Source organism: Bubalus kerabau, chromosome 6 (assembly GCF_029407905.1).
Source record: "Bubalus kerabau isolate K-KA32 ecotype Philippines breed swamp buffalo chromosome 6, PCC_UOA_SB_1v2, whole genome shotgun sequence".
Lineage (NCBI taxonomy): Eukaryota > Metazoa > Chordata > Mammalia > Artiodactyla > Bovidae > Bubalus > Bubalus kerabau.
Window position 1 is genome coordinate 20,691,129 of NC_073629.1, and position 13,647 is coordinate 20,704,775.

General features: G+C 36.6%; 1 protein-coding gene across 2 annotated transcripts in view; it reads left to right on the plus strand.

Moving 5' to 3' along the window:
- Positions 1-13,647, plus strand: part of ARNT (aryl hydrocarbon receptor nuclear translocator) — a 68,418-nt gene that overhangs the window by 12,176 nt on the left and 42,595 nt on the right. The window contains exon 2 of one of the 2 annotated variants that reach the window (XM_055584356.1): positions 12,819-12,940. The exons of the other annotated variant lie outside the window; for it this stretch is intronic. Within the exon in view, the coding sequence (XP_055440331.1) occupies positions 12,865-12,940 (76 nt within the window). The 5' untranslated portion in view covers positions 12,819-12,864. The remainder of the gene's footprint in view (positions 1-12,818; positions 12,941-13,647) is intronic. 2 annotated transcript variants of the gene reach the window in all.

The following is a 13,647-nucleotide window of genomic DNA, read 5'->3' on the forward strand; positions in this document are numbered from 1 at the left end:
AGTGATATAGATTCACCTCAAACATTTTTTTATATATTAAAATTTTTTTATTATGGGAAAGTACATGTAAAATTTGCTTTTTTAACTTTTAAAAAAAATTTATATAGTTGAAGTATAGTTAAATTACAATGTTGTGTTAATTACTGCTGTATAGCAAAGTGACCCAGTACACACACACACACACACACACACACACACACACACACATATATTTGTTTTAAAATTTTTTATGTATTTATTTTGGCCATGCTGGGTCTTAGTTGCAGAACATGGAATCTTTGCTCTTTAGTTGCAGCATGTGCACTCTCAGTTGCAGCACGGGGGATCTAGTTCCCTGGCCAGGGATCAAACCCTGACCCCTTGCATTGAGAGCATGGAGTCTTAGCCACTGGACCACCAGGGAAGTCCCTCTTTTTTATATTCTTTTTAACTATTTTTCAGTGTATAGTTTAGTGGTATTAGTATAGTCATGTTGTTGTGTAGTCATTATCATTCTCCATCTCAAGAACTTTTTCATCTTACAAAATTAAAAACACTAGCTATTAAACAATAACTCCCTGTTCCACAATTCCTCCAGTCCATGCCACAATTCTACACTCTATTAATCTGATTATTCTACACAGGTACCTTATATAAAGCAGAATCCCGTAGTGCTTGTCTTTTTGTGAGTGATTTATTTCACTTAGCATAATAATTTCAAGATTCAACCATATTGTAGCATATTGTAGAATTTTCTTCTTTTCAAAGGCTGAATAGTATTCCATTGGTTATATAGGCTACATTTTTAAAAATCCATTCATCTTGATCAATATTGAGTTGCTTTTTCTTTTTGGCTATTGTGACTAATGCTGCTTTGAGCATTGGTGTTGTACAAGTGTCTCTTCAAGATCCTGCTTTCAATTCTTTTGTATACACCCAGAAGTGAAATTACTGGATTATACAGTAATTCTATTTTTAATTTTTTGAGGCATCTCTGTTTTATCCTCAATAGTGGTTGCAGGTTTTACATTCCTACAGTGTACAAGAGTTTCAATCCCGCACATCCTTGTTAACACTTATTATTTTTTTCTTTTTTATGGTGGCCATTTTAATGGGTGTGAGGTGATACCTCGTAGTTTTGATTTGTGTTTCTCTAATGATTAGTGATGTTGGGCATCTTTTCATATGCTAATTGGCCATTTGTGTATTTCCTTTGGAGAAATGTCTGTTCACGTTCTTTGTCCATTTTTAAATTAGGTTGTACTTTTTTGTTGTTGAGTTGCAGGAGTTCTTTATGTATTCTGGATATTAATCCCATATCACATAAATGATTCACAAATGTTTCCTCTCATTCTGTGGGTTGTCTTTTTACTTTGTTGATAGTGTTCTTTGATGCACAGAAGTTGCTAATTTTGATGAAGTCCAGTTTATCACTTTTTACTTTCGTTGCTTGTGCTTTTTATATATCCAAGAAATTACCAAACCCAGTGTCATGATGCTTTACCCTATGTTTTCTTGTATGAATTTCATAGTTTTAGCTTACATTTAGATCTTTGATCCACTTTGAGTTAGTTTTTGTATATGAGTAATGTAAGGAAGGATACAACTTCTTTTTTTTTTTTTTTTCAACTTCACTTTTTTAACATGTGGATGTCCAGTTTTCCAAGAACCATTTGTTGAAAAGATAGTCTTTCCCCACTGAATGGTCATGGGACCCTTGTTGAAAATCATTTGATCATATATGTGAGGATTTATTTTGGAGCTCTGTTTTCTATTCCATTGGTCTGTATGTCTTTATATCAGTGATACACTGTTTTGATTATGATAGCTTTGTGACGTATCATCATTTTAATGGTGAGTACGAGTACTCTCTTTATCCAGTACTGAAGGCAGTTATAATCCTTGGGCTTGTAATAAAAGACGTGCAGAAAAGAGGTTTTGTGTTTTGAGTTTAGGTGCAGTTTATTATCAATACAGCTTGGAGGTAGATTTTAGATCTGCTCTAAGATCAGCTCCTTTTAAATGGAAGAGGAACTTAGTGTGATGTCAAGTGTGGAGGTAGATTTTAGGAATAATAAGTAAAATTTTAAAAAACATGTCCAAAGTGGTTCATATTTATACAGTGTAGGAATATGATGAATTATTGTTACCAGTATTTTTTTTTTAACATTTGAACATCTATTCAACTTATAATGCTGCTTTTATCATTTCTGTTTTCCTCACTCATGTTTTCAGTGACTTAGTTTTATATTATTTCTTCTATTTCAGGAAAGGAAGTCACATTCAGAAGTGACTTTTCTATAAATTTGTGAGATTGTGTTGACTGATTGAAATATTTACTAGTTTGGTTTTTTTTTTTGTAACTTCTATCAAATGGTGATTTTAATAGAAGGTGCTTGAGTTCAGTACACTAAGAATACTGCTTAACTATGCCACACTTGACATCACACTAAGTTCCTCTTCCACTTAAAAGGAGCTGATCTTAGAAAATTAAATCCAGAGTATTTTGAAAGAATCATGCATCATTATTGTATTAGTTCCTCAGGCCTGTAGTGACGAATTATCACAAGAGAGGGCTTAAAACAACAGAAATTTATTCTCTCACATCTCTGGAGGCTCTAAGTATGAAATGAAGGTATTGGTAGATTTGGTTTTCTCTTTTCTAGCTTCTAGACACATCATCCAGTCTCTGTATCTAAATGTCCCTCTCCTTGCTTTTGTAAAGATATCATTCATTGGATTTAGAAAACATCCTACTCCAATATGACCTCAATTTTCACTAATTAGACCTTCAGAGACCCTATTTCCAAATAAGATCACATTCTGAGTCTCTGTGGACATGCATTTTTTACATCCTTCCGCCCACTACAATTTATTGAGCAAGATTTATTCCAGTAATTCAAGCATCAGTCAACCTGAGAAAACCTATGTCTGTGTCATTATCAAACTAAAGGGAAAGAAAAATGATTGTATTAATAAATACTTTACAAAAACATTTGTTTCTGATTTAAAAAAATCTACTCCACTGCATTAAGCAGCCCACACACTGCAATTAGAGTAGCTTCCACTGTCCACAACTAGAGAAAAGCCCACACAGCAACGAAGACCCAGCACAGCCAAAATAAATAAATGAAGAAAGAAAAAAACTATTTTGAAAAGAAGATCCATTATTAGAGTTTCCAGTAATGTTAAGATGTTAATGTTATAATGTTCAGATGTCGGTTCTAAGTTTAGTCAGTGCAATTCCAATAAAACAACCCAACTTTAAAAAAAAAATGAAAATGAATTAAGAAAAAAGATTCTTAACTTTTTTTTTTTTAACATGGACCTCTACGACTGGTGAAATCTGTTGAAGCCCTTCAACCTCGTTGGATCACTGTGGAAATAAACAAGAGGCACACAAGTTGCTCAGCACAGTGCCTGACACACAGTGAGGGCTTAGGAAAAATCACTGATTATCCATGCACTGACTAAAGCCAGGAGTAATACTTTTACTTTGAGTCTTCAAAAGTTCTTGTCACACTTTTGTGTTGCACCCACTCCAGAATATTAGCAAAAACCTCCCCTGGTTTGGGCCAGGTTGGAGCCCTTAGTGAGGAGTGGAAAGACACAGGCACGTGGGAGGAAACCTGGTGAGCTGGTGGTGCAGGGCCTAGGCCCCAGGCTCACCCTGCGGTGCGGCTTGCTCTCCCTATTGAACCCTTAGCGTGTTACTGCGTGAGATAACACTATACAGTGTTATGAAAAAATCAATTTTATTAAAAATACAGTTACCAAAATAGGAGAAATTACAAGTTTGTAATGCAGTAATTAATGTTTCTTTATTAACACAATAAGACGTAGTGACAAGTCTAATAATTGCTATATTCTCAAAATAGTATTGAATGTAACAATTCTGGATGTTTGTATTAACTATCATGTGATATGAAAATATCTGATTTCTGTTGATGACAAAGTCACAGATAACTGCTGAAACTGCTGTGTTTTACCTTACTTTCCTGATTGAAGGAAATGCTAAATTTCAGTTAATGATTAATGAGAATAAAACTTTTCTTCATCCAAGTTTATGAGTAGGTTTTAGCCACTGAACCACAGATCAAGAGCCCTTGCAATAATGCAGTAAATGAAGAAAACTAAATAGTGTATAAGTGTATAAGACTAAATATTGAATAAGGAAAGGTAAAATAATCATTCCTTACAGATGTGATTATGTATTAAGTAAATCCAGTAAACTAAATGCTTTTAGAGAATTTAGTAAAGTTATTTGAGTACATAAACACACTGAAGTCAGTAGCTTTCTTTTATTCTAGCAGTAACCAATTAGAGGTTGTAATGGAGAAGATTTTATTCCAAGATATAATAGTATTAAGAGCTATAATACCTAAAAATAAGACTTAAGTGAGGAAAACTAAAATTTTATCAAAGGGCATTAGGAAATGTCTTAATAAATGTAAAATGTACCATATTCCTGGATGATGAAATGCAGTACCATACTACTGTTCCTTCAAAGTTCTTATATAAATTTAATGTAATTTAGTTAACCTTAAGAGTTTTTTGTTATTAGAACTTTACTTAAATTTTAAATTTCAAAAGGAAAATGAAGTATATGACATTAAAATGTTTTAAAAACTTTTAAACTTTTTTTGAGGTGATTTTAGATTCATATTCAGTTATGAGAAATAATACAGAGATCCCCTACCCTTTAACCCAGTTTCCCCCAGTGGTTGTATCTTGCAAAACTATAGTATAATATCATGAACAGGATATTTACATTGGTAGTCAAGGTACAGAGTATTTGTGTCATCATAAGGGTCCCTTGTGGTGCCCTTTTAAAGCAACATCCGCTTTCCTCGTACTTCACCCTCTCCTTAATCCCCAGCAGCTACTAACCTGTTTTCTATTTCTGTAACTTTGCTATTTCAAGAATGTTCTATAAATGGAATTGTACAGTATGTACAATTTCTCTGGTCTTTGAGTATTACAAATAAAAGTGTATAAACATTTGGGTACAGGTTTTTCTATAAATATAAGTCTTCACTTTTCTGGGATAAATACCTGCAAGTGCAGTGCTGGAATTTATGTTGATTGCATGTTTAGTTTCTAAAGAAACTACCAAACTATTTCCCAGAGAGGCTGTACTATATTATATTCTTTCCAGCAGTATATAGTGATCTTTTTTTGTATCTTTCCTGTTTTTTATTAGTACTATTTGTAGCCATTTTAATAGGTATGTTGTACATCTCATTGTGGCTTTAGTTTGCATTTCCCTCATGTCTAATGACATTCCATACACTTATTTACCATTTGTGCATCACTGATGCAATGGACATGAACTTGCACAAACTTTGGGAGATGGTGAGGGACAGGGAGGCCTGGTGTGCTACAGTCCATGGGGTTGCAAATTTGGACACGACTGGGCGACTGAACAACAATCTTTGGTAAAATGTGTGTTTAAGACTTTTGCTTTATTACTGTTGAGTTTTGAGAGTTCTTTTTATATTCTAGTTACAAGTCCTTTGTTGCACTGTTTTCTCCCACTGTGTAACTTGTCTTTTGATCCTCTGACAGTCTTTCCCAGAGCAAAAGTTCTTAATTTCAGTGATGTCCAGTTAATCAGTTTTTCATTTCCTGGATCATGTTTTTGGTACCTAGTCTAAGAAAGAACTCTTTGTCTAGTCGCTAGATCCTGTAGATTTTCTCTGAAAGTTACATAGTTTTACATTATACATGTAAGCCCATGATTCATTTTGATTAAATTTTGTAATAAAGGGTCAAGGTTTGTTTTTTTTTTTCCCTAAGGATGTCTAGTTGGTCTAGCACTTTGTTGAAGAGACTATCTTTTCTCCTTTGAATTGCTTTTGCACTTTTGTCAAAATCATTTGGGCATATTTGTGTGAGTGTTTCTGGGTTCCATTGACCTAAGTGTCTGTGACTCTGCTAGGGTTGCACAGTCTTAATTACTGTAGCTATATTAGAGGTCTTGAACTCAAGTAGACTCTTTTCTCCCACTTTGTTTTAGCTATTACAGTTTTTTACCTTCCCATATACATTTTAGAATGGTCATGTTTATGTCTTCAAAAATATCTTGTTAGTATTTTGATAAGAATTGCATTAAACTTGTGTTATCAGTTTGGAGAAAATTTACATCTTTTGTTGAGTCTTCCAGTCCATGAATGTGATGTCTCTCCATTTGTTTAGAGCTTTCATTTCTTTCATCAGCATCAGCATACAAATCCTGTGCATTTGTTAAATTCGCATTTAATTATTTTTTGAAAGAGTTATGAATGGTTTTGTGCTTTAAAATTTTTATGTCCATATATTAATTGCTGGTATATAGAGACACAGTTGAGTTTTGTGTGCTTATCTTGTATACTGCAGCTTTGCTGAATTTACTTGTTTGTTCTAAGAGGTTTTTTTTGTTTTGGTAGGTTCCTTAGAATTTTCTACAAAGACAATCATGTAATCTGCAAATGGGGGTAGTTTTTTTTTCTTTTTTCCTTTTTCATCTATATGCCTTTTATTTCCTATTCTTGCATTTTTTGCACTGGCTAGAACTTCCCATATTGTGTTTAAATAAGTGATGAGAGTGAACATTTTTTTACCTCGTTCCCAGATCTTAGGGAGAAAGCATCGTCTTTCACTGTTAAGTAAAAGTGGCAACCTGCTTCAGTATTCTTGCCTGGAAAATTCCGTGGACAGAGGAGCCTGGCGGGCTACAGTCCCTGGGGTTGTAGAGTTGGACATGACTGAGCAAGTGAGAGCATTCACACACCCACACCCACACACTCACACACCCACACCCACACACACACACACACAGTGGTAGTTTTTCTTTTTTCCCTTTTTGTAGAACTTTTGTCAAGGTGAAGACATTTCACTTTAATTTTTCTGTTTTTGTCAGAATGGGTGTTGAATTTTAGGAAATACTTTTTTTTTTTAATACCCCATGGGTTTTATTTTTTTTCACTTTTTAAATTCTTTTTTACCCCTCCCTCTTGCACTTCCCTCTCACCCTACAGCAAATACTTTTTATACATAGGCTGATATGATCATTATTTTTCTTCTTAGCCTAGTAATGTGTTGATTGATTTTAAGTGTTTAACCAGTTAGCTTTTCTTGAGTAAATCACATATGGTTACACTGTAAAATTCTTTTGCATATTGCCAAATTCTGTTTGCTAAATTCTATTTGCTAATATTTTGTTAAGAATTTTTGCATCTGTTTTCCTAAGGAATATTGATCTTGGGTTTTTGTTTTGTTTTTCTACTGTCTTTGTTTGGTTTTTCTATCAGATTTATAGCTTCATAAGATCAATTTGTAAATGTTCCCTTCCTCAACTAGTTTCTGGAGGAGATTATGTAAAATTGCTGTTCATTCTTTAAATGTTCAGTAAAATTCTCCAGTGAAATCATTTAGACCTAGAATTTTTTTTTTAAGAGCTCTTGAAGTATGAATTCAGTTTCCTAGTAATTATGGGACCATTCATGTCACCTGTTTTGTGTTTGGTTCGTTGTTTTAGTTTGTGTTTTTGTCTGTTTCTTTTAAAATTTAATTTTTTTATTTGTTTGGCTTTGTTGGGCCTTTGTTGCTGCATATGGGCTTTCTCTAGTTTCTCTAGGACACGGGCTCCAGAGCACAGGCTCAGTAGTTGTGGCACATGGGCTTAGTTGCCCCATGAAGTGGAGTGTTCCCAATTGAACGCACATCCCCTGCGTTAGCAGGTGGATTCTTTACCACTGGACCACCAGGAAAGTTCAGTTTGTGTTTTTTAAGGAATTGGTCCTTTTGATCTAAGTTGTCAGATTTATTTAAGTTAGTATTCTCAGTTATCTCTTCGATTTCTTCGAGTCTGTCGTGATAATTCCTGTTTTTTCCCCTGATTTTGGTAGTTTGTATGTTTTTGGTCTGGTTTGTCAATGTTATTGATCGATTTAAAGAACTCTTTGTTTTATTTTTAAATTTTTCTTCTGTTTTACAGTTTATTATTTTATGTCTTTCATTATTGCTTTCTTTTTGCTTGTTTTGGGTTTATTTTGTTCTTTCTTTTTCCCCAAAGACAGTAATTTTAATTCAGCTTCAGAAAAAGCTGTCATAGGAATTTGGATTAGAAAACATGACAATAAGAGATTTGGTTTTTCTGGAAACACAAGGAAGAGAAATAACCCTTAATAGGTTCAATGATAATTTTCTGGATCTCCTCTTGCATCAAAAGCTATACATCTCCCCAAAGCACCTGCTCCAAGAGTTAGTTTACTCTTTTTATCTGTCTAGCTGGGACAGGCTACTTCCCTTCCACCTCCACCCCTCTTTCAGTCAGAATGTGTGAATGCTAAAGACCTTGAGCTCTGACCAGTGAAAGAACTGTCCTTTAAGCCAGCAACCCACAGGCCAAAGCCCCACTCCCAGTCCCTACAGCAGAGGCCACAAAGCTGACATTGTTTCTACTGTCTCAGTGAAAGTTGCTCAGTTGTGTCCGACTCTTTGCCACCCCATGGACTATACAGTCCATGGACTTCTCCAAGCCAGAATACTGGAGTGAGTAGCCTTTCCCTTCTCCAGGGGATCATCCCAACCCAGGGATCGAACCCAGGTCTCCCGCGTTGCAGGTGGATTCTTTACCAGCTGAGTCACAAGGGAAGCCCTCCACTGTCTCAGGAAGAAGCCAAAAGCTGACCCTCATCATAAATCAAGACCTAACATGAAGAGAGAATGAAGGCTCCCAGGACCAGAGTAGGCTGCAAGCTGGGGGCAAGAAAAGGGAACTTTTGCAGTCATTCCTTCTTTAGAAATAAGGGGAAAATTGGACCCTTTCCATTATTGTGGTTCTATAAGGCACTCTACTGCTAAGCTTCAAGAGGATCTGCAAGCACAAACCTTTTCCTAGGTCCCACATCAAGTATCGGATCCCATTCCAGGTGTGATACAGGAGAGGGAAGACGAGTGCAAATTTGGCTGTGTGATCCGTGCTGGTTCCAAACACAGGGACTTCACAAATTCCAAATGAGAATCAAAGCTCACAGGGACCAAGAGGGCCAGCAGCCCAAAGAGATCCCTATACTCGAGGCAATACCAGTGCCACAGTGGCAAATGGACGTCACCATGGAAAGAGGCCAGTTGTAGATACTGATACGGGGAGACAAAGGACAATTTGCAATAGTGTTCTTTTCCAGAACCTCTCAGTCTCTTCACTGGCTGTGGTTCCCAAAGGAACAACATTTCTGATACTGGACTGAGGACTGAGGTGGGCGTGGAGGCAGTGATGGCCAACATGTCTCAACAAGAGCTCAATCATCTTGGGGTCTGGCCTGGAAGGAAGTGATCTGTTTTTTCCCTATTAGTTTAGATGATTTATTTGACTTTTCCTCTTTTCTTACATAGCATTTTAGTGCTATAAGATTTCCTCTGACTGTATATCTTTTGGTGTGTTCCACAAATTTTACCGTCTTGTAATTTCAATTTTAGTTTGCTGTACTTTTTATCCATTTTGAGACCTCTTCTTAAGTTATTGAGAAATGTGTTATTTAGTGTCCAGGCGAATGGAGATTTTCCTATTATCTTTCTGTTAACTAATTTCTAGTTTGATTCCATTGTGGGTGGAGAATCCAATCTATGATTTCAGTTCTTCTTAAATTTATTGAGGTTTCCTTAATGGCACAGCATATGGTCTGTCTTGGTATCTGTTCTGGGAACACTTGAAAAGAATGTATATCTGCTGCTCTCTGGTGTGGTATTTTTATAAATGTTAACTTGCTGTTGTTCAGTTACCAAGTTGTGTCTGATTCTTTGTGACCCCATGTACTGCAGTGTGCTGGCCTCCCTGTCTTTCACCATCTCCTGGAGTTTGCTCAGACTCGTGCCCTTTGAGTCAATGATGCTATCCAACCATCTCATCCTCTGTTGTCCCCTTCTCCTGCCCTCAGTTTTTCCCAGCATCAGGGTCTTTTCCAGTGAGGCGGCTTTTCGCATCAGGTGGCCAAAGTATTGGAGCTTCAGCTCCAGCATCAGTCCTTCCAGTGAATATTCAGGGTTGATTTCCTTTAGGATTGATTGGTTTGATCTCTTTACAGTCTGAGGGACCCTGAAGAATCTTCTCCATTACTATAATAGAAAGTATCAATTCTTTGGTGCTCAGCCTTCATTATGGTCCATGTCTCACATCCGTATGTGACTACTGGAAAAAAACATAGCTTTGGCTGTATGGACCTTTGTAGGCAAAGTGATGTCTCTGCTTTTTAATGTGCTATCTAGGTTTATCATGGCTTACCTTCCAAGGAACAAGCATCTTTTAATTTCATGGTTGCAGTCACTGTCTACAACAAGTTTGGAGCCCAAGAAAATAAAATGGCAGTGTTTCCACTTTTTCTCCTTTTATTTGCCATGAAGCGATGGGACCAGATGCCATGATCTTTGTTTTCTGAATGTTGAGTTTTAACCCACTTTTTCACTCTACTCTTTCACCCTCATCAAGAGACTCTTTAGTTCCTCTTTGCTTTCTGCTGTTAGAGTGATATCATCTGCATATCTGAGGTTGTTGATATTTCTCCCTGCAATCTTTATTCCAGCTTTTGATTCATCCAGCCTGGCATTTTGCATGATGTACTCTGCATATAAGTTAAATAAGCAGGATGACAATATACATACAGCCTTGATGTACTACTGTCCCAATTTTGAACCAGTCCGTTGTTCCATGTCTCGTTCTTACTGTTGCTTCTTACATACGGGTTTCTCAAGAGACAGGTAAGGTGGTCTGGTATTCCCATCTCTTGAAGAATTTTCCACAGATTGTTGTGATCTACACAGTCAAAGGCTTTAATGTAGTCAATGAAGCAGAAGTAGATGTTTCTCTGTGATTCCCTTGGTTTCTCTAAGATCCAGCAGATGTTGGCAATTTGATCTCTGGTTCGTCTGCCTTTTCTAAACCTAGCTGGTACATCTGGAAATTCTTGGTTTTTGTACTGCTGAAGCCTAGCTTGAAGGATTTCAAGGCTTCATCTTCTGATGTCATATCTTTTTGCCTTTTCGTGCTGTTCATGGGGTTCTCAAGGCAATAATACTGGAGTGGTTTGCCATTCCCTCCTCCTGTGGACCACATTTTGTCAGAACTCTCCACTGTGACCTGTTCATCTTGGGTGGCCCTGATGGCATGGCTTGTATAGCTTCATACACAAGCCCCTTCATCATGACAAGCTGTGACCCATGAAGCGGAAATGTTGATTAGACCCTGTTGATTGAGGTGTCACTGAGGTTTTCTGTACCTTTGCTGATTTTCTTTCTAATTGTTCTGTGCATTGTTGAGAGAGGGATCTTGAAGTCTCTCAGCTATAACTTTTCTCCTTTCTGTTCTGGCAGTTTTTGTTTAACATATTTTGCAGCTTTGTTGTGCATGTACACCAAATGTACACCTTGCTGGATTGAATCTTTATTATAGAATGTTCTGCTTTGTCTCTGGTAATTTTATTTGCTTTGGAGTTTACCTTTTTGTGTTGTTCAGTCACCAAGTTGTGTCTGACTCTTTGAGAACCATGGACTGCAGCATGCCAGGCTTCTCTGTCCCTCATCATCTTCCAGAGTTTACCTTATCTGTTATTAATATAGACACTTCTACTTTTCTTTGATTAATATTTTACAAGATGTATCTTTTCCATTATTTTACTTTTGCCCCGCCCCAACTGTTATATTTTAAGTGAGTTTCTTGTAGACAGCATATAGTTGTCATGTTTTTTAAGTTGCTCTGCCAATCTCTGTTAATTGGTGTATTTAGACCATTTGCATTTAATAAAATTATTGATGTGTTAGTGCTTAAGTCTGCCATTTTATTTTTTGTTTTCTGTTCGTTTTGATTTTTGTTTCTCTGTTTTCTTTTTCCTGGTTATTTGAACATTTTTAAAACTTCTAAAGAGTTGGACATGACTGAGCAACTGAACAATAACAACAAATAATGTTTATTAGTGTATCTTCTTGAATAGCTTTTCCAGTAATTGCTATAGTGTGCCTTATGTTATATATACATATACATAATTCAGCACAGTCTGTTGATGTCATTTTACCAGTTTGAGTAAAGTGTTGAAGTCTTACCTCCCTTTACATTCTTTTATCCTCCCCATTTATAATTTGCCTTAAATTTCTGTATTTACATTTAGAAGCATCAGTGTTGTCATTTTTGCTTCAACCATTATATATAATTTAGAAACTTCAAAAGGAGAAGCATAGCCTATTGATTTTTATTAATACAGTGTTTTTTTCCTTCTTTCTTGGTGTTCTAAAATTTCTTCTCTTTAACAGCCTTTCTTTTCAGAGAACTTTGTTTAGCTATTCTTTAGCATAGGGCTGCTGATGACAGATCCTCCTTAGTTCTCCATCATCAGAGAATATGTTTATTTTCTGCTCATTTTTGAATGATGTTTTCACTGGGTAAAGGATTCTGGATTGGTAGTTTCTTTCTTTCAGAACGTAAAAAATTATTGCCACTTTCTTTTGGCCTCCATGGTTTCTGATGAAAAATCTGCTATCTGAATTATTTTTCCTCTCTTAAGTGTCATTTTTCTCTAGCTTCTTTCAAAACTTTGTCTTTAATTTTTTTTATGTTTAATTATGATGTGTGCTGAAATGAGTTTCTTTAGGTTTATCCTTTAAGGGTTGCTCAACTTCTTGAATCCATAGGTTACAACTGTCACCAAATTTGGGAAGTTAGATGTTATTTTTCAGCTTTGCCTTCTTTCTCCCCTCCAGGGCTCAAATGACACAAATACTAGCTCTTTTGTTAGTTACGCAAGTCCCTGAGCATCTCTTGGTTGTTTTTTTTTCTATTCATTTTATTTCCCTGTCTGTTTTCTCTTCAGTCAGTCAGTTCAGTTGCTCAGTCGTGTCCGACTCTTTGCGACCCCCATGGACTGCAGCACTCCAGGCTTCTCTGTCCATCACCAACTCCCGGAGCCTGCTCAAACTCATGTCCATCGAGTCGGTAATGCCATCCAGCCATCTCATCCTCTTTTGTCCCCTTCTCCTCCTTCCTTCAGTCTTTCCCAGCATCAGGGTCTTTTCCAGTGAGTCAGTTCTTCGCATCAGGTGGCCAAAGTATTGGAGCTTCAGCTTTAGCATAAGTCCTTCCAATGAATATTCAGGACTGATTTCCTTTAGGATGGACTGGTTTGATCTCCTTGCAGTCCAAGGGACTCTCAAGAGTCTTCTCCAACACCGTAGTTCAAAAGCGTCAGTTCTTTGGCACTCAGCTTTCTTTTTTTTTTTTTTAATTTTATTTTATTTTTAAACTTTACATAACTGTATTAGATTTGCCAAATATCAAAATGAATCTGCCACAGGTTTACATATGTTCCCCATCCTGAACCCTCCTCCCTCCTCCCTCCCCATTCCATCCCTCTGGGTCGTCCCAGTGCACCAGCCCCAAGCATCCAGTATCGTGCATCGAACCTGGACTGGCAACTCATTTCATACATGATATTTTACATGTTTCAATGCCATTCTCCCAAATCTTCCCACCCTCTCCCTCTCCCACAGAGTCCATAAGACTGTTCTATACATCAGTGTCTCTTTTGCTGTCTCGTACACAGGGTTATTGTTACCATCTTTCTAAATTCCATATATATGCGTTAGTATACTGTATTGGTGTTTTTCTTTCTGGCTTACTTCACTCTGTATAATAGGCTCCAG